The sequence below is a fragment of the Acanthopagrus latus genome, chromosome 3 (assembly GCF_904848185.1).
Source record: "Acanthopagrus latus isolate v.2019 chromosome 3, fAcaLat1.1, whole genome shotgun sequence".
Lineage (NCBI taxonomy): Eukaryota > Metazoa > Chordata > Actinopteri > Spariformes > Sparidae > Acanthopagrus > Acanthopagrus latus.
Genome location: NC_051041.1, coordinates 14,907,437 through 14,925,270, shown reverse-complemented (window position 1 = coordinate 14,925,270; position 17,834 = coordinate 14,907,437). Strand labels below are relative to the sequence as shown.

Here is a 17,834-nt window from a genome sequence, read left to right as displayed (position 1 = left end):
GGCTGAGGTCTGAGTGAGTGGAAGTCCGTGCTTCTCGGTTTATATACTCTTGCTTCAAACAGTGGCTTGCTTTATGACCTTATTAGGACATTTTACAGCTATCTCTCCACTCACTGACTAATAATCCCTTGATGACAGCTAACGTTTTTTTGACGATGGTTGGGATTTCGCAACAATCTAACCGTCTTGCAGCAATGCCAGGTGGTGTGACCCTTCGTCTTTTAAACTGAGCAGTCTTGCAACATTTCCTCTTGGCCTCAGCTCACCCCAGGTTTTCGACGGATTTTACATATCCTACATTCATTTTCAAAACTTCAATACATTTATTTCAAAGATGGCCAAACATTACATTATTTCACTGTAATCACAGCAAGGTTAATACTTAATTCTATTAATTAATTGGTAATGGCAAAATCTTCACTCTCTGACAGAGCCTGACTGTAACGCTTCTCGTTTTTTTGTGTTATGTCACTACCTCTTGGCTTCAGCACAGCCTCTATTGATTTGACATTTTCTTCACTGAGCTCCAGTGCTTTGATATGTATATGTATATGTATGTATAACGTCCATTAATTGTATTTGTGTGTGGCAGGAGTAAATGAATCTCAACTTTTCTGACGCAGCCTCAGTTCAGCGTGTGGATCTGGGCATTTGGAGAGCGTGTACCATTTCATCTTCTTCGTGCTCCTCTTGCTCATGATATAAAGTTGGAGCTTCTATTAATACCATTTCAGCATTCCGGAATGTCTGTGACGTCACCGGGTCTTTGACACATTCTCTTTTGATCTTCCTCATGTGGTTGCAATAGCAACACGATCAGAGCTTGTTGTTTTTTTTAAAAAAAACGTAGCGGTCCTATTTTATTATGTTGTTTGTAAGTATATATATTGAATTCATCTAAAATACATGTCTGCTGCATGTGTTTGAGGCAGTTTCAGTTCATAGTGTGGATCTGGGAACTAGAAGAACCTCCTGTACCATTTCTTCTTCTTCCTCTTGTTCTTCTTACTCATGAGCTCTTCCAGCCGGGACTTCACTTTTCGCGATACTCGTGAGGGATGTTTGCCACTCTGCCTGGTGACTGGCGTTTCTTTCCAAAGCCTCCTTTCTTTCCTGTTGAATCTCCTGCATAATCTCCTTGAGACCTTCAGTGACATGAAGGAGGGATGTCATTTCCTCCAGCAGAGATGATGTTTCCCCCTGCCAGCTGAGGCGCTCAGTCTCCAGCAGATCCTCGACCTTGTTAAGGGCAGATGCGATCTTCCTGGTCTCCTCTTTCTGCTCCTCAAGATGGGCTTGATGGGAAGCCTGGGATCTTTCCAAATCTTCCTTTGCTTTCCTTTTGCATATCCTGCATGCTCTTCTTAAAGCCTACTGTGGCCTGAATGAGGGATGTCTTTTCCTCCTGCCACTCCAACTGACAACTCTACAGTTTTTGCTCAACATTCCTCAGAGCAGCCAGGAGGGTGCTGTTCTCGTGTTTCTGCTCGTCTAACTGAGCTCTGGATTTCTCAGTCTCCTCCAGCAGGATTTCGCTTGCTGCCTGATTTCTTTTTGGATTTAGTCCCACCTTCTTCCCCTGCGAACTATCTTGCTTCTTGTTATTTCTTATTCTCTTCTTGCCTTGTTTGGTGTTGTTTATATATTGCACATCACAATATGGTCTTAATCAATTAACTTAATTACGATTAATTGTTTATTTTGTCCATTAGCACCGCTCTGTAATATCAGTGGAACATAATATTAATTGCTTGCATTCCAATACATAAAAGTTGCAGGGTAAGAATTTAATTATTTTACTATTCCCACTGAGTTGAGGTGTGATGTCATTCATCTTCTCAGCTCACTTCATCTTTTATCTTTATTTTTTTTTTCATTTACATAGACAGGATCAAACCAAACCCAATCATTCATCTGCTAGCTCTTCAAAGACATGACACATGCAAGGATTCTTTAATGAGACGGTGTGCATGTTCAAGATCAGAGCATTTTTTTCTAGATTTGCTATAGATACACAGTATTGTATGTCATGAAATTGAATTTACATGCTTCTTGCTTCTTGCTGTAAATGATAGTGTCAGAGGTCAAGTAAGGAGGGGCTTACTAAATTGTTTGGGGGAAAAGAATTACTTTTCACTAAAAAGTGTTATGGTAATATTCAAGTTTCTGAGCAAAAACAGTAGATTCTAAATAAATGCAAAATAGAAGTATCTTGACTAGTTGTCTCAGATTTGTGGACCCCACCGTATCAGCCACTTTTACATTTCAGCAGGAATCCGGCCAACACACCAAAGGCAGTTTTTCCTGAAACACTGTCTGTTGACGTCAGGGAAAATGGACACTGACATTGATGCTTTACAAGCACTCCCACCAGCATTACTCCTGTCACTCTGACAGTTAAAGGTATGGTAAGTCCATTTCAGAGTCACCTCACCACAGCAGCTATGCGCCTTTGTTTTCAGAAAGTATTTGTCCTCTATATGAAAAACGATACTATTAAAATACCATCTCATTGCAGATTCAATTTAATGTTGCATTTCAACAAAATGACAAAACAGGACTGAAGCATAAGCAACCTGCTCCATTTTTGGTCAAAGCAGGCATTTATTGAAGTCTCACTGATCCACAAATACCTGACAAAAGTCTGTTAAAGTCAACCAGTTGAACATATTTCCTACTCAATCATATTCATCATGATGAAAAAACAGATATAGAAGGTTGCAGGATCAATTGAACTTGTGTAGTTTGCCAACTTTGTTTTCATAATTAAACATAACAGAATATACCTCATCTTTCACGAACAATCTGTCCATCTGATATTTCATTTATCAGCACCTGAAGGGTCCCAGTAAAGTCTGTTACATACTCACCGCAAAATGTGCTATGGGTGACTTACAAAGATGAATGTGTACTTATACCACATATTTCATTGCTTAATGAGCAACTACATATAAATGACTCCTTGAATAAGAATGACACAGGATAAATGACTCTAAAATCTATTGCTTCCTTCTTTCTTTGTAACCAACAAGAAAGTTGACTAAAACAACAGACTGTTGCGTTGCCGTTGATACATACACACAAAAAAGCATATATTCTAGAATCAAATAGTTGCACCTGTGTAGATAAATCTTGTTTTTTTATCAGACAGAGTAAAGGCTGTCTCATAAATAATCCAGCATGTATCCTTTAACAAATGTGTCTGTATCGGCGCAGAATAAGTACTTAACTGTAGTACAGAAAACCAAAGGTGTGTGTAAGTTCATTTACTGTGATGCATACATAGTTTGACCAGGAGATGGCACTGATAGCTTTATTTTATACCACATTAGTATTAACCATAAAGTGTTTGAACAGTTGGTCACAAGTGTGCAGTATAAAGATGGGATCCCTGTCAAAAATGTTTGTTTTTCATTAACATAAAAACAAATAATGTAGTTATGGGTTTAGTGTAGAATATGTAACAGACCTTACCCTCTACTTATCCAACTCCAACACTGAAACAATTACATAAACACTGAACAAATATTACAAATAGAATAAAAGCTGGAGTATCAAAAATCTGTGCATGGCAATGAAGCAAACGTGAAAGTCCAGCCACAAGTTATAAAAGCCAATATATAAAGTAAAACTCAGCAAAAATATCCATCAGTATAGTTCTGTGCTGACATGTAGGATAAAATGTAATAAAACTGTGGTGCTTCAAATTAATATTCATCTGTAATTTCAACAACATTTATGTGTTGATTTCAGCATTGAAACCAAATAATTTAAAGCCATGCAGTAGATGTTAAGTAAACTAAATATCTGCGTAAATATAACAGTGTGGCAACACAGCAATAACCCAGAACATTTAAGTCTCAAACCACTCTGGAAATGAATAAAATATAGTGCCAAACCCCGACTCCTACACAAAATACTGTACTGAAATGTTTCAAATGTATGGCTTTATTTACTCTCCGCTCGCCTATTATCTGTGTTTTACTCACCTGGCAACAATAAAACATCCACAAGTGGAAATGTTTAACAATTCTGACTCTGTATTGCACTTAGTAATTGGATGTGTCACTGATATCGACAGTCCAAAAGCTGGAGGGTCATGTTGTGACCTAGCGCAGTATTAGAGTGGCCTGTAACAGGCGTCTGGTTGCCACATACGCAGATCCACAAGAATCTGGTTCAGTTTCTTCATCCACAAATTCCTCTCGTCCTTAGTGTCTGCACTCAGCCAGTTCCTGCGCACAAAGATTCTCAGTGTTCAGCAATGTGGGGCCACTGTTATTCAAAGACATTTTTTCATACAGATAGATATAGCTATATATCTCTAGACATCTTTATCTCTCTCTATATATATGAAAAAAATTATAGGGACTTACTTGGTGACACACATGGTATTCTGGCACTGACTGACAAGTGTCTCTTTGTCGTCCTCTCTTTGTGGTCTCACTGTGATCAGCTCAAATGTGTGGGGTCTGGCGCAGAACTCTCTGTTGGCTGGTTCCACCTTGTTGCTGGTGCAGTTGGCTAGGTTGATGCGACCAATGGGATTCTGACAGAAGAGGAAAAATACAACAAAAAACAAGTGGGTCAACACAGCAATCGGGTGTCAAACTGTCGGGATTATTCTGTGCGGCATCATTACATTGCCCTTATTTCAAACAAGTTTTCTAGTCTTTTTTTATTTCCACACACTACAGAGATATATGGCCCCCACCCCTGGACTGCATGAACATTCTGGTACAGACACAGTAGACTGACAAGACACGATGACATAGCCTAAAAAATATTTTTGATGTTATTTTAAGACCACCCAGCCCTAACATTCATTGGCCAACGAATAACATTAAGTTCAGAAATGCCAAAAATACGTTTCAGATCATTTAAGAACAAAGTCTCCATTAAATAATTTCTCCACTGGGGAGCACTTACTAGTCTATGTTTACAGTGCAACAATTTTTGGGGGGGGGATTTTCCCTGTGGATATTTATAATTCAGGGAGTCAAGGCTTCCGTTTCAAACCTCATGTTATCAGTAACAACTTAAGCTTTAAAAGTTTTTTTAATCGCGGTCATACGGGTCATTCCCCTCTCCATATCAACTGGAAGAGAAGACAGAGACTGAAACAAACTGTTTTTTGACCCTCTATGATCCCATTACAGTTATGTTGGACTATTAGCCCTAGGCATATTAAAAAAGGGAAAAAAGGTGTTGTCTTTCAGTTCCATGAGAAGAAACAACCACATCTACAGTATGTATCTATCCTCCAGTGTAGTCTATTAAAACAGAAGACTAAAATACAGAATAATGACAATTAGTTACCTTGCGTTTCTCATCGTCTGGGTACGTCCAGTAGGAGATGCAGTATCCTGATAAGACACACCACCTCCTGTGCCAGGCTCCAAATCCACTAACATCTTCAAACATCGTCTGCAGGGTGATAAGAAGCAGAAAACATCTGTGTCAGCTAATCGGAAGCCACCTCAGCATTACTTGCTACTTTACTTGTGTGGTGATGATTTGATCTGCTAGCGCTCACCAGGAAGCCCTTCCCCTCCACCTTTGAGCCAACTTCACACTGCATCTTCAGGTAGATGTGGCCCTCCAGTGGGCACAAGAATGGCACCTTAAATCCAAAGTAAAGACATTTCACTAAAGGTCCGGACGTCATTTTCCCAAAGTATAAATGTTTAAGTTACCAGATAGGGTTAAACAATGATTGCAGTGCAAGTTTCTGTTGAGGTGGTTAACAGTCGTGGCTTAAAAGCTGCTGACAACCAGACAAATAAAAGCAACTGACATTTCCTAATGACAACAGCTTTATGATCAGATGAAGCTGGTGATGGTGTAATAATGCAGTTAAGAATCTCAGAGTGTGTTCACCCTCCTTCCCGCACAAACTGAACACAAGACACATAACAATGGGACAAGTAGTGACCTTGGTATGAAACATGCCACTGAGCAGTTCTCCTTCATACTTGATCTAAAAGACAAACAGCAAGGCAGATGAATGAAGGCACATGCAGGACATACTAACCCATGCGAACAAACAGGGATACTGTGAGTCTCCGTAGAGCCTGTACACAAACAGCTATCTGTTGGTGCCATACATGCAGCATAGAAATAAAGGCCGACCACGTATAAAATGCAGAAAACGGAAGCGTTCTTAAAGTGTGGACATGGAAAAAAGTGAGAAAAATGCGAGACATAAGTGGCTCTCATACCTTCTCCAGAGGAAATTTGTTTTTCCCAATACAGGACAGGGTGAGCTTGTGTGATGCAACCAGAACAAAGTTACTGGTGCGAACAGCATTGGGTCCCCCTGGACTGGCCAAAACTGCAAACAAAGAGAGTAAGAGATCATCAATATGTGGCTTAAAGGGACACTCCACTAATTTAGCACATCAAGATCGGTCTAAATGTTCTAGTGAGTACTAGAGTTCAGTAAAAACTGCCATATAATGTCTGGACCCATACTATGGGAAAAAAAAAATCTGTCTCTTTCAAGTCTCCCAGCTTTATTAAAGTTCAATACTCAAACACTCACCCATTTAAAATGGGCTCTTTAAAAACATCTTAGAGCTACAAATTCTTACAATCACTTTTTTGTTGCCCATATGTGGGTGGATTGTAACATCATGTGTAACATCATGTGTAACATCATGTGTAACATCATGTGTAACATCGGACCTTCCCTGTCCCTCTCAGTTGCCTATGCAAGCTTATGGGTGATTTGTTTAAGTTATTTAATGCTGCTGGGCTTTGGATTTCTTTGTGAAGCACTTGGGCTGGATTTTCTGCGGCAGTCTAAAGGATGCGACTTTACGTATATTAGAGTACTTTATCTCAGTCTCCGCTCCACTGAGAGAGCAACAGTAGCTAATGGTTGGTTTAGAAAAAGTGTTCTCTTACTCAAACAAACAAACAGCTTCCAGCACAGCACAGTGCCCCCTTTAAAATGTTTTGAAATAGACCTAGATCCTTTTGGCAACCTTGTGGCTACAATCACACATCAGTTGCACATAATGCAGATTGTGGTCAGCTGCACAAATCTATCTGTCTGTATCTAATCTGTCTTGGTTGTTGTTCAAGTATTGTAAACCATTATTAAATTATCGATATTAGTAAAAGCCATACTTAGCAGTGTTTGGCATGTGCTTTAGTTTAGAAATGAAGTCGGCTAACAAACTAAAAACCGGCTTCTAGCACAACACAGAAATTCATCAGAACTCTTAAGACAGAAAGAAGCTGCATGCGTGCACTTGGTTTTAAATGTTAACATACCTGGTGTCTGGGCACTTTTCTGCAAAACAAAAGATTAAAGAAATAAATTCATAATCAAGACAGATGAGAATTTGCATTTTGATATAAAATTCTTGAGGGCAACAGATACAGTTACAACACTTACAGTGATGGCAAGGAACCTCTTTGGAGTGATAGCCTAGAAAGATGAAGGTAAATCAAATTGTGAATTTTGCTTCAAAAGGAATGATGGCAGTGACAGTTTTAATGTGCCTGGGGGGATTTGTATGTTGTTGGCTGGTTGACATTCTTCCCACTAGCTGAAATGACCACCCAAACCTGTGTGGTGAAACAGATGTACAGTGGTGACGGTCTTTAGACTCCATGTGCCCACACTGAGTACAGACACCAACATGTGAGGAGGGAGTTGAAGCAGAAACTGTTCATACCGACATACACAAATCATGGGCCTCATAAACCTGCCTCCATATCATCTGGACGTGCGCGTAAAAACAAACACACACGCACACAGGCCGCATTAAAGCACGTTCCATCATTCCCTGAAAGTGTGTATTCCATTAGGTCTGGGGATTTACCTTTGACTTGTTGGGTTTCTTCTTCTTGTCACTGCAGACCTCACGCTTCTGCACCTGAGGATGCCAACAATTAGGTCACACAATTATACTGAACCATCAGGCAGTAATCTGTGTTACAGTATGAAAATTATGTTTTAATGACCATTTTATCCATGACTAAATGTCAGTTGAAAAGCAACACAGCTTTAACAGCTGGCTTGTTAATCAACTTATTCCAAGGATTGTAGTATTTGACAATTTAAGGATCATGCCTTCATTATCATCTTGAGCTAGGGGCATATGGAGACTTTAGAAATAAGTAGAAAGTACAAACAGGAAATCAAAGACAGAAAGAAAGGCAGAAAGAAAGGCAGAAAGGCAGGAAGAAAGGCAGAAAGAAAGGCAGAAAGAAAGAAAGAAAGAAAGAATTTACTCAGTTGGAGATTAAACAGGAGTAATTTGGGGAAAAGACAGGAGTAGAGAGCAATTTCTACTGGTTGATGATACTCAATTTGTCTCAGTGTGTTAAAAGATGCTAAAAAGGGGTTTTGGAGTTTTCTATATGGCAGCAAATACTATTTTCCATTATCAGCAGATTATTCAAGTCAATCATTGTCAAAGGATTTTTATTACATAAGTCAAAATCACAAAGACTCTTCACTTACTGTCCTAAATGGCAAAATGCAGTAACTCCTCACATTTAAGAGGCAGGAACCAGCAAATGCTTGACAGTGATGTGACAGATGTGTGTACAGGGTATAATTATTTTGCTATCTGTAAACCATGATGTAAGACACTCACCAGTCCATAGACCTCAATATCAATTTCAAAGTTACTGGACACATCAGATCTGAAAGTGAAGAGGGAGAGGGTTATTTGTTGTCTTCAACAATCACAATCAAGATAAATCAGAGACCTCTTCTATTATCAATATAAAGCAGATTGATTAAAAAACACATTCTGGATTACCAATAACCCAAGCAACCACACTAAACATAAACATCATATTTATCAATTAACAGGACTTGTATTCTTTTCTATAAGCAGGAGCGCAAGCTTTACATGGTGAAAGTGGTAGGGAATGCAAGGGTGTCCCCACTGAGGCCGCGGTGGGTGCTGGCTAAAGGTGTGGCCACAGTGTTCTCTGCTCCAGCACGAATCATGATGAAGAAGGAATATTTGGTTGATTCTGCAATCATCGAAAGACAGAAAGATATCAATTCAAAGACATGGGAAGACGACAGAAATCTACAATATTGTGCAATAGAGGCAGCTAATGTCTGGAGAAAATGTAGTTTAAATTACATGAATGCATTTTGATTCTACCTGGCTTGTTGGCAGTGGAGCAAACAAAGTCTGCCTTGAGAGGCAAGCGTAACTCTTGCAAGGTGATGGAGCCCTTGGAGGCCGACATGCTGGTAGGGTCTGGGGCTGCGGGGGCACTTTTCTGGCCTGTTGGGTCCCCTTTCAGACGGTCCAGCTCGGCCATCAATGCTTTTCTCCTCTCGGCTAAGAATGAAAAAAAAGTTTAGCTTTGATAATACCACTAAGAATCCCTAAATCCTACATACAGGGGCTTTACAATACTGTACATGTAGTAAGGGCTGTAGTGGGGTGGCTTTGCTATTTATTCAAGGCAGATGTCTATAACCCTTATTAAAAACACAGCATAGAAGCTGCTTGTACGCACAAGCAGATTAACCAAAAGTATTAATTATCTTATTATAGCTGTGGTCGCAAATGTGGCATGTTGATATTTTTGTGATATTGTGGCTTGTTTTAGCTCGGTATAAATCCCATAATGAACCCACTGGCAACATTTTGAAATGTAATGAAGGAAGGCGTAATAAGACAGCTACAGGTGTTAGAAATAACGCTGAATAACTTCTTAAGCCCTACACAAGATTACATGGTAAAAGTCAAGTACTGTCTGGAGGAACTCACTTGCCACCAGCAGCAGCCTCTGTGCCTCGGCCTCCACCTGGGATCCTTTGCCGTGCTCCTCGTCCGTGCAGCAGTTGAGGGCCTGACTGGCTTGATGAATGACTGTCTGCTGCAGGTTCATCTCGTTGGTCAGAATCTATAGAAACGTACACCAGAGATAGTGATAGTAAAGCTTGTTCTTCCTGCGAAAAGCTTAACTAGGAGATGAAACTTGTTCTGACACATTCTACAAATTGAGTCATGTATTTTAAATACAGGGCTGTTCAGATAACAATATCAATATTGATCAGTTAAATGTCAACAATCAAAGTTGGTATTTGGTGAATAACCATGTACAGTGTTTTTAGTCACAACTGAAAGACATCGCAATGATGCAGACTAGATTACAATATTTCAGTATGGATTTGTTGTTCCCTGTAGCATTATCAGGGATGGTATATGAATGGATATTGACTATACTGCATCCTTTTGGATTTTAATGTGTCAGAGGGGCATTCCTAGCAACATTGCTAGGTCTGAGACTTTTCAACCCTACTGCATGCAAATGAGGTTTATATTAGGGTTCACATAGAAACTTATCTAGCATCAATCAAAGTTTTAGTGTTTATTCCAAACCTTCATCTTCTGTTTGATACTGAAGAGACTGGATCCTCTGGGCTCCTCTGCTCTCTGAGAAACGTCCTCTTTTCTCACAATCACCTGTTTCACGCCAGGTCTCTCTGTGTCTTTCACCCGGGTGGACCTGTATGCATCGATGCTAACACGCACACACACACACACGTCTATAAGATACACATTTACTGCAACAGCAAGGTAGGTCACAAAACTAAAATACATCCAAGTGCTGCATATAGGGCATATAGGCAAGCGTTCCATTTACCTATATGGCAATCTGAGCTCCTCGTCTGAGGCATCACTGCTGTCCGAGGAGGCCGTCCGTACTATATTAGATCTCTGGAACTTGCTAGGTTTGTCTGGAGTGTTGCTCTTTACGATGAACGAGCTGGCTGGAGTTGACGTCTGCAGAAAGAAATAAAAGATAAATGTTAAGCAGTTTCTTTCCTTACCAAGAAGGTCTCTCTGTAAATAGGTGGTAAAAAGAGACCCCATGTCGTGTTGGTACTTACCATCATTCTTCTCTCTGGACTCTTCACCACCGCAGCCACAGTCTCTGCTAGCGGAGCGAGGAGGGACATGGAGGAGATATTCAAAGCATCTTCCTCCTCATTTTGATCATCACTCTGATCCTCACCCTGCTCCAGGATCCCTTCAAACAGTCCATTGATAACTGCAGAGTCGATGGAGCGGTCCACATTCATCTCTATCTCCTTGACCACTTCACTGTCCTTTGGGGTTTCTTCTGTAGTTTTCTTAATATTAGGGGTGACTACCCTCAGAGGACTTGATGTTGACGCTGGAGGTGAGACCATCAACTCATGACCTGTTAAATAACAGTCTATTTTAGAAAACATTTGTCCACTTTACTGAGGCTCAGAAAGTTCATCTAGCCATTAACAGTTGAAGCTCACACAGGAATGTGCACTTCAGTCTGAACACATCTACCAATACTGATAACTGTCAAACTCGCTGTGACATTTAAAGCCATCTCAGAGAAATTAAATTACTGACACAGTTCAACTGAAAAAAAAACAAAAAAGGAAACTTATCCAGATAATGGCAGAGGTGTTTTTCCTTTTCTCACTGACTATCAGCTTAAACTTCACTTGCTGAAAAATCTGAATTTCCTAGCCAGGAAATTTCATTAGAGTAAAAATTTGTTCCCCTCATACTGTGCGCACAGACGTTGAAGGCAGGATTGTAAACTAACAGAAATACATACGTGCATACAAACTGACAACAAATAATACCCCCTACAGCTCTGCCAATGGATATTGCCATGCCAGCAAATTCGTTGTTCAGTTAGAAGCTCATTGGGATGGTAATATCTAACTCTTTACCTAAGGCACAGTTTACAGGGATATTTGTGATTCAGAATGGTACATTGGTTGACAGAACATCTGTCAATGTTAGCACCTCATCACTCAAAAACATTCATTCAGAAAACAAACAAAAAAAAATCTTCACTTAATTGTCATCACCACACGGAAATATTATCAAATACCTGGAGGAGTGCACTTTTTGGGTGTAACTGTACTCTCAGTAGAAGGTGCTGTGGGTTCATCCCGTGGCTTCAGAGGGGCAACTTCAGCCTCCACAGGCTTGTTAAGCTGTTCCTAAAATGCACAATATTTAATTTATTTAATATAATCTCACATATGTATCATAACATTACATTTTTGTGAGATGTTAGACATTTTTGTCACGTATCAGATGCTTGTTGTCCAACCTTGATGTCTGTGCTTTTATTGGTTTCTGCTGCTTCCTCTTTGTTTTTCCACATGTTGCTCCCTTTCTGAAAGCGACTGCGGATCTGAGCCAGCTCAGACTCTCGCTCCTGAAATGAGTTTTTTTTTTTTCTTTTTTTAAATCTAACAACAAAAAATGATTGCAACAATAGGAATACACTCTAGTAACTGTAACCTACCAGCTTCTGTCTTTGGGTGAGATCAGCAGTGGCTGTGTTTGCAGCCTGGGCAGCTCTGAGTCTTTCCTGTACCAGTCTGGTGTTTGGTGTGACTGATGGAGTCACAGTGGGAATCTTGGCATTCGCAGTGCTCCCTGCTGGGGAGCTCTGGTTGGTTCGCTCCTGGCACTTCTCACCAAAGCGCTCCAGAAAAGATTTTACTCCTGTAAGAATGTACCATATAAGCTAACCACCACAAAAAACAGTGTATAAATCTGGCAGCAACCTTACTGATATGTGCCTGCATGATTAATGATACATGATTAGGTATAAATATAAATCAGATTTGGCCACAAAACTAACTAACTTTTCACTGTGAACAGGCCACATCATCTGAAATCACATGAAGAGGAGAGCATGAAGGTTCAGGCCTTTACAGACTTCATTACACAATGGAAAAACAAGTTCAGTTTCTTAAATATCCTCTTTTGGTGGCATGTAAAACCATAAATTACTGTAGTAATGTCACTTTTGTATTAATATACAGCATGATACCAAACATTTTATAGTACGACAGAATGTGATTACTCAAGTAATCCATCTAGAGCACGTCTGAAAATTGTATCATCATTCCTTATCGAAACTTTTAAAATAATTCCTAAATTAACTAGAATATGACTCACCAGATGCCCCGCCTGTGGCCTTTTCCTGAGGGGTAGAGTTGGCAGCTATGATGGGCTTGGCATGGAGTCCAGGCTTCTGGGGGCTGGAGGGGGTGTTGAGACCCCTGGAGAGGACCTGATTTTTCAGGGGACTTTGGGGCACTAATGCAGATGAGGAGGGGGTGGCCTTCTGGGGGCTAGAGGGGAAGGCAGTTCCCTGGATGGAGCTCTTCTGAGGACTGCTTGCTGGCTTAAGTGCTGGCTTGGTGGCAGGAATGTCAACCTTCTGAGGGCTCGGGACAACTACTCGGCTGGACTTCGCTGGATGATTCGAAGCCTGCTATAAATAGAATGATTCATTTATTAATATATATAAAAGAAAAACACAATACAAGTTGGGCTGCCATGTGGTCCAAGGTTCTAACTGAGCATTTAGAACAACAAATCCTTGTTTTAAAAATGTTTGCTTGAAAAAATACTCAAAGGATTTAACAGTTCTCAAAATAGAAGCCAGTTTTGGGCCAATCAACTCATTATTCAGTTATTATTTAGTTATTCAGCAGGAAGAACGAGAGATTTACTTCCTAAAGACATGAACAAACAATAAAATAAGACAAAATTATACATTTCACCATACAAATTAAAATAGGGTCATGAATAGAAATATTCATAGAAATGGTGCAGTCAAGTAATGAAGCACTATCCACGCAACCGATAAAATGAAGACGTGGCCAAATTCACAGTAGCTGATAGCTCATATGATATCATACAGACAGATGTAACTGATTACTTTGGTGAATAAGACCATAAGCCTACCTGATTAGAGATGGCAGTTGAACTGGCAGCACCTGGTTTAGTGCTGGTAGCCACTGCAGCATCTCTGATTGCTACCTTGGTCACAGCTGTACCAAGCTTCTCTTTTGGATTCTCGGTGAGAATGTTAGGATGGCTTAGGTCGTCTTCCCAAGATCCAATGGTGGCGGCGAGGTTGGCCAGTCTGCCTCTCCTTCCCAGTGGAGCTCCTGCGGGCGCAGTGGGGACGGTGGATGGAGGGACCTCGTCTTGCCTTTTCAACTGGGAAAGGGGAGTGTAGTCTGGACCTGCATCAGAGGCGGCTGAAAAAGGGCAGAGGAAAACTATATGACTATCAGACATATGAGTGACTGGACATAAAACCCCTGACAACTGGCTATTGCTAGCTTTGAGTGAGCTGGAAAAACTGAGACCTGACTTTTACTAGTGTTATTACATTGAAGGCTAGGCTACAGACAAGCATGGCAACTCTGAATTTATTTTGATAAATACGGTTATAAATGCATGATTTAGCCGAAGGTTGTGGACCAGTGCACTTGCATAAATGCATTCTGTACTGACTGGAAGATATGTGCTGTGTGCCTTAAGAAGAAGCCAACATGAAAACTATTCAATAAGATCTGATTTAGTTGCCGTCTGCTGTAATTTCCTGTTTTAAAGGTCCTGTCAATCCGTTATCGTAGGTTTTAACCTTTTGTTTTGTTTTTTTGGCATTAAGTTTCTCCTTGGTTTGGACCTTGATCACAGATTGTGCCTCACAATACTGACTGCTACATTTAAATGATTTTATCTAATGAGCCAAATAAATTAAAAATATAACAAACACACAAATGTTTCTCACCACTTCCATCCCAGCACTTTCTCTGTTCTGCTAGCCTCTGCAGACGAGACCTCATGCCAACAGCAGATGGAGCTGCATCTTCCACCAGGTCCTCCTTGTTCCTCTGTGGGGCTGAAATGGCAGACACCATCTCTGTTTCTCTGCTTAGAGGATCCGGAGCAGGGGTGACAGCCATCTTCTTTGACTCTGGCTGTGCAGTTTTCGGCTCCTGTGGCTGAGACTGGACAGCAGGTCGGGTCGCGGTCTTTTCCAAGGAGGACGAACTTCGGATGCTGGCAGGGCCTGCCGGTGGTTTCTTGTCTGTAGGAGGATCTGTGAGCGTGGGGGCAATGGGTGTCGTCAACATAGGTTCCTGGTTCTCCTCACCGGCTGCAGGGTGAAGATTTTCTCCTGAGCGACTTCGCTTGGAAGGAGAAGGCTTCGAGGATGGCTGTGGAACTGTGAGGAAGTGATGGGGAAATATAAGTAAAGAGCAGAGGTGCACTCAGTTGCCAAAGTGAAACATATATGTGCTCTTACCTTTGTCAAAGACTGGCTCACTGGTCATGCTATTGGTGTCAGCCAATGGCCTTTTGACCATCCCTCTGCTAGCTGCATTTGGTCTCTCTGCCATTTTCTTCTGCAGGTTTTCCCTGCGAGCCCGGGTCCGCTCCAACAATTTCTGGTTAAAAAAAATAAAACAGTTGAATTGTTATTCCAATGCTTGCTGTATACAAAAATAATAAAATCTTACCCTGTACATTGTTTTGTTGTATCAGTTAGAATAGCACACCACCACCACAAACTGAAGCCTCAAACATGACCAAAGAATTGGCATTCTGACGTGTTACCTTATGAGCTCCACAAAGGTATTATTTATAGCTTTGGATTATATTGTATTGCTGAACAGGTGTTCATTTATGGATGCCCTTCCATTGTATGGGGCAGAAACATTTTTTTTCCAAAACACGCCAACAGGTGCTCCGACAGAAAGCCATTAATCTTTGAGGCCCTATCATCCACAACAGATAAACGACAGAAAGGAGGCTTCCAGTGGAGACAGTTTTACAAGTTGTACGTTAGTGGAGAATAAAAAGAATTTTGCTGACTCCTAAAGCCACTACATGCATAGGAGCTGCAGCTACTGTGCACAACAACTATATATCACACTGATTCACAGAGCTGGAGTCAGAAGGCAGTTCATCTAACTTTGCATAAACACTAGAAGCAGGAGGAAGCAGAGCCAGGCTCTGTCCAAAATTCATGACAACTTAGAAACAAATAAATACTGTAGTTTACTAAGGTGGTCAAGTAGTACAAATCAGCTATGGTTCCATAATCATCTAACAAATATGACAGGAGCAGCAATCTTCACACTCTTGGGAGAAAAATTAAGTATATCACCCATTTTTTTAACTTAATTCAACCATGGTCAAAGGGTTACTTTTCTCAGGCCATTAGACACCACATATGTTTTCTGAAATAAGTTCTCATGTGGAACACAGGAAGGGGCCTGGCGTCAGCTCTCTATGAAAAGACCGTTGTGAGCCAAAGAAATGTTTCTGTCTACTAAACTCTATTTTTGGCCTGAACAACTTCTCCTTTCCAATTGGCCGAGGGAATGGCAGAAAAGGAGAGAAATCGGGGGGGGGGAACCCCCAAAGTTTTGCAAAGTTGAAGTTGTTCAGTTAGAAGTTGTAAAAAATACAACTTGTAAAAAAATACAACTTCTAACCGAATGAATGTTTTGGCTCTGCAGCAAAGCTTAAGCCTTCCATCAATACATTTTATCTACAATGCGACACAGAATCTGACAGACTCAAACCTCTTTATAATTACACGCTTGTTGCCTGGAGACTTGAAATTAGTCAGATTCTGACAAAATGCACCAAGTCTCCACCATCAAGCATTACTGATGCAAATACAGTATAAAGAACAAAGACACAGCACATGGTCTCTGTATGGGCTATTTTAACCACCAACATAATAGCCCAAGACAGTCCTTCTCCACCAGAGATAAAGGAGCCCTCTGTTTGCTTGCCCTCTTTCCTTCCTCTTCTCTTCAGATGACACTCCCCTGCTTTTGGCCTCACACAATCTGATTTACAGTCTTGTACATTAACTGTGCAAGCCCCAGCACATTCCTGCAGCTGCACTTCAACGCCTGCACCATTTCTCCAGGCAGTGTGGAAAAACCTGAGGTCATATTTAACAGCATTCTTCAGGAATGAGCCACTCCTGCTTGTGGTTCCTGGCTTTGAGAATTCAAACTCCACTGGCTCGGATGCCGGAGTGACAGTAACCGTTTTTGGGGTATGAATCAGTTGTAGTTCTTAGTTTGCATCAACAGCAATCAAGAAGATCGGGCCAAGTGTTGGACAGTTTCCAGTGCTGACACATACCATTGCCTTAAGTGGAGACAATGCAGTTTCATTTGAATAACGACACGTTATATAAATTATGGTGCACTTTGGTTTAGTTCAAATTGATGAAGTGCGAGGACATGGATGTTATAATACTGCATAGGGAGTTAGCAGTCAGGCAAAATTACTAAGCAACCATTCAAACACGCACAAAATCACATATATAAAAACAGTCACAGGTTTTAGGTACGGGTCGGTTGTTATATCTGTTTATTACAGATCTGTGTTTTAGACAAAGAGACACGTGACATGTTTTCATTGGCTCTGTTTCGATGTATATGTATATACATTATAACGTCCTCCATTGCCATGCATAGCTTAAATTGAAATGCTACAAAAGTTAACAAGTTGGTATCATAATGTATCTAACAGGTGTCTCGTTACATTGTAAAAGTACTAAATAGTACGCCAAGTATTCGCGGATAACGTTAACGCCGCAATTTCGAACCAACCTTAACGTTACGTGTGCTAACCTGCTCACGTTAGCTCATCGACTCACCTCGGTAAACGGATCCATTTTTGTCAGTATCCTCACGCAGTAGTCGATACTCAGTACTTAAACAACCGCGTTTAAGTCTTGTACACCAGTATGTGTACACAAACAGGGCGTAATGGGGCGAGCTGAGCGGCTCACGGCTTCTCTTCTCGCTTCCTCGTTTTTCTACGGCACAAAACAACGACTGTTCAAATTTGAATTTCAGCGCTGCGCCTTCTGCGCAGACTCCAACTGTTGGCGGAAACGCTTGAGAGCCAATCAGAATGAACGAGCCGTGTGACGTTGTGCTGAGCTCACAGTCTGGGCGGAACAGAGCTGTCATTTAACAACAAGCCAGT

The 17,834-nt window shown here is 40.9% G+C and overlaps 1 protein-coding gene across 5 annotated transcripts; it reads right to left on the bottom strand.

The window, feature by feature from the left end:
- Nucleotides 1-2,566: 2,566 nt before the first annotated feature.
- On the bottom strand, nucleotides 2,567-17,717 carry anln (anillin, actin binding protein). Of its 5 annotated transcripts, none has more exons than XM_037092350.1 (25): nucleotides 17,500-17,717; nucleotides 15,118-15,259; nucleotides 14,599-15,036; nucleotides 13,761-14,059; nucleotides 12,966-13,281; nucleotides 12,304-12,506; nucleotides 12,106-12,213; nucleotides 11,881-11,992; nucleotides 10,886-11,199; nucleotides 10,639-10,778; nucleotides 10,374-10,515; nucleotides 9,759-9,894; nucleotides 9,141-9,323; nucleotides 8,877-9,003; nucleotides 8,616-8,664; nucleotides 7,836-7,889; nucleotides 7,689-7,733; nucleotides 7,406-7,438; nucleotides 7,282-7,300; nucleotides 6,222-6,334; nucleotides 5,936-5,980; nucleotides 5,537-5,623; nucleotides 5,320-5,427; nucleotides 4,377-4,549; nucleotides 2,567-4,235 (listed from the first exon to the last, which is right to left on the bottom strand). In XM_037092350.1, exons 1-25 carry the CDS (start codon nucleotides 17,515-17,517, stop codon nucleotides 4,121-4,123), a joined length of 3,519 nt encoding a protein of 1,172 aa, XP_036948245.1. In that variant the 5' UTR covers nucleotides 17,518-17,717; the 3' UTR covers nucleotides 2,567-4,120. The 5 variants fall into 5 exon arrangements, with proteins under 5 accessions (XP_036948245.1, XP_036948244.1, XP_036948247.1 ...); XM_037092349.1 differs by having other exon boundaries at nucleotides 12,966-13,284; nucleotides 17,500-17,716; XM_037092352.1 differs by lacking the exon at nucleotides 5,936-5,980 and having other exon boundaries at nucleotides 12,966-13,284; nucleotides 17,500-17,716.
- Nucleotides 17,718-17,834: the final 117 nt, after the last annotated feature.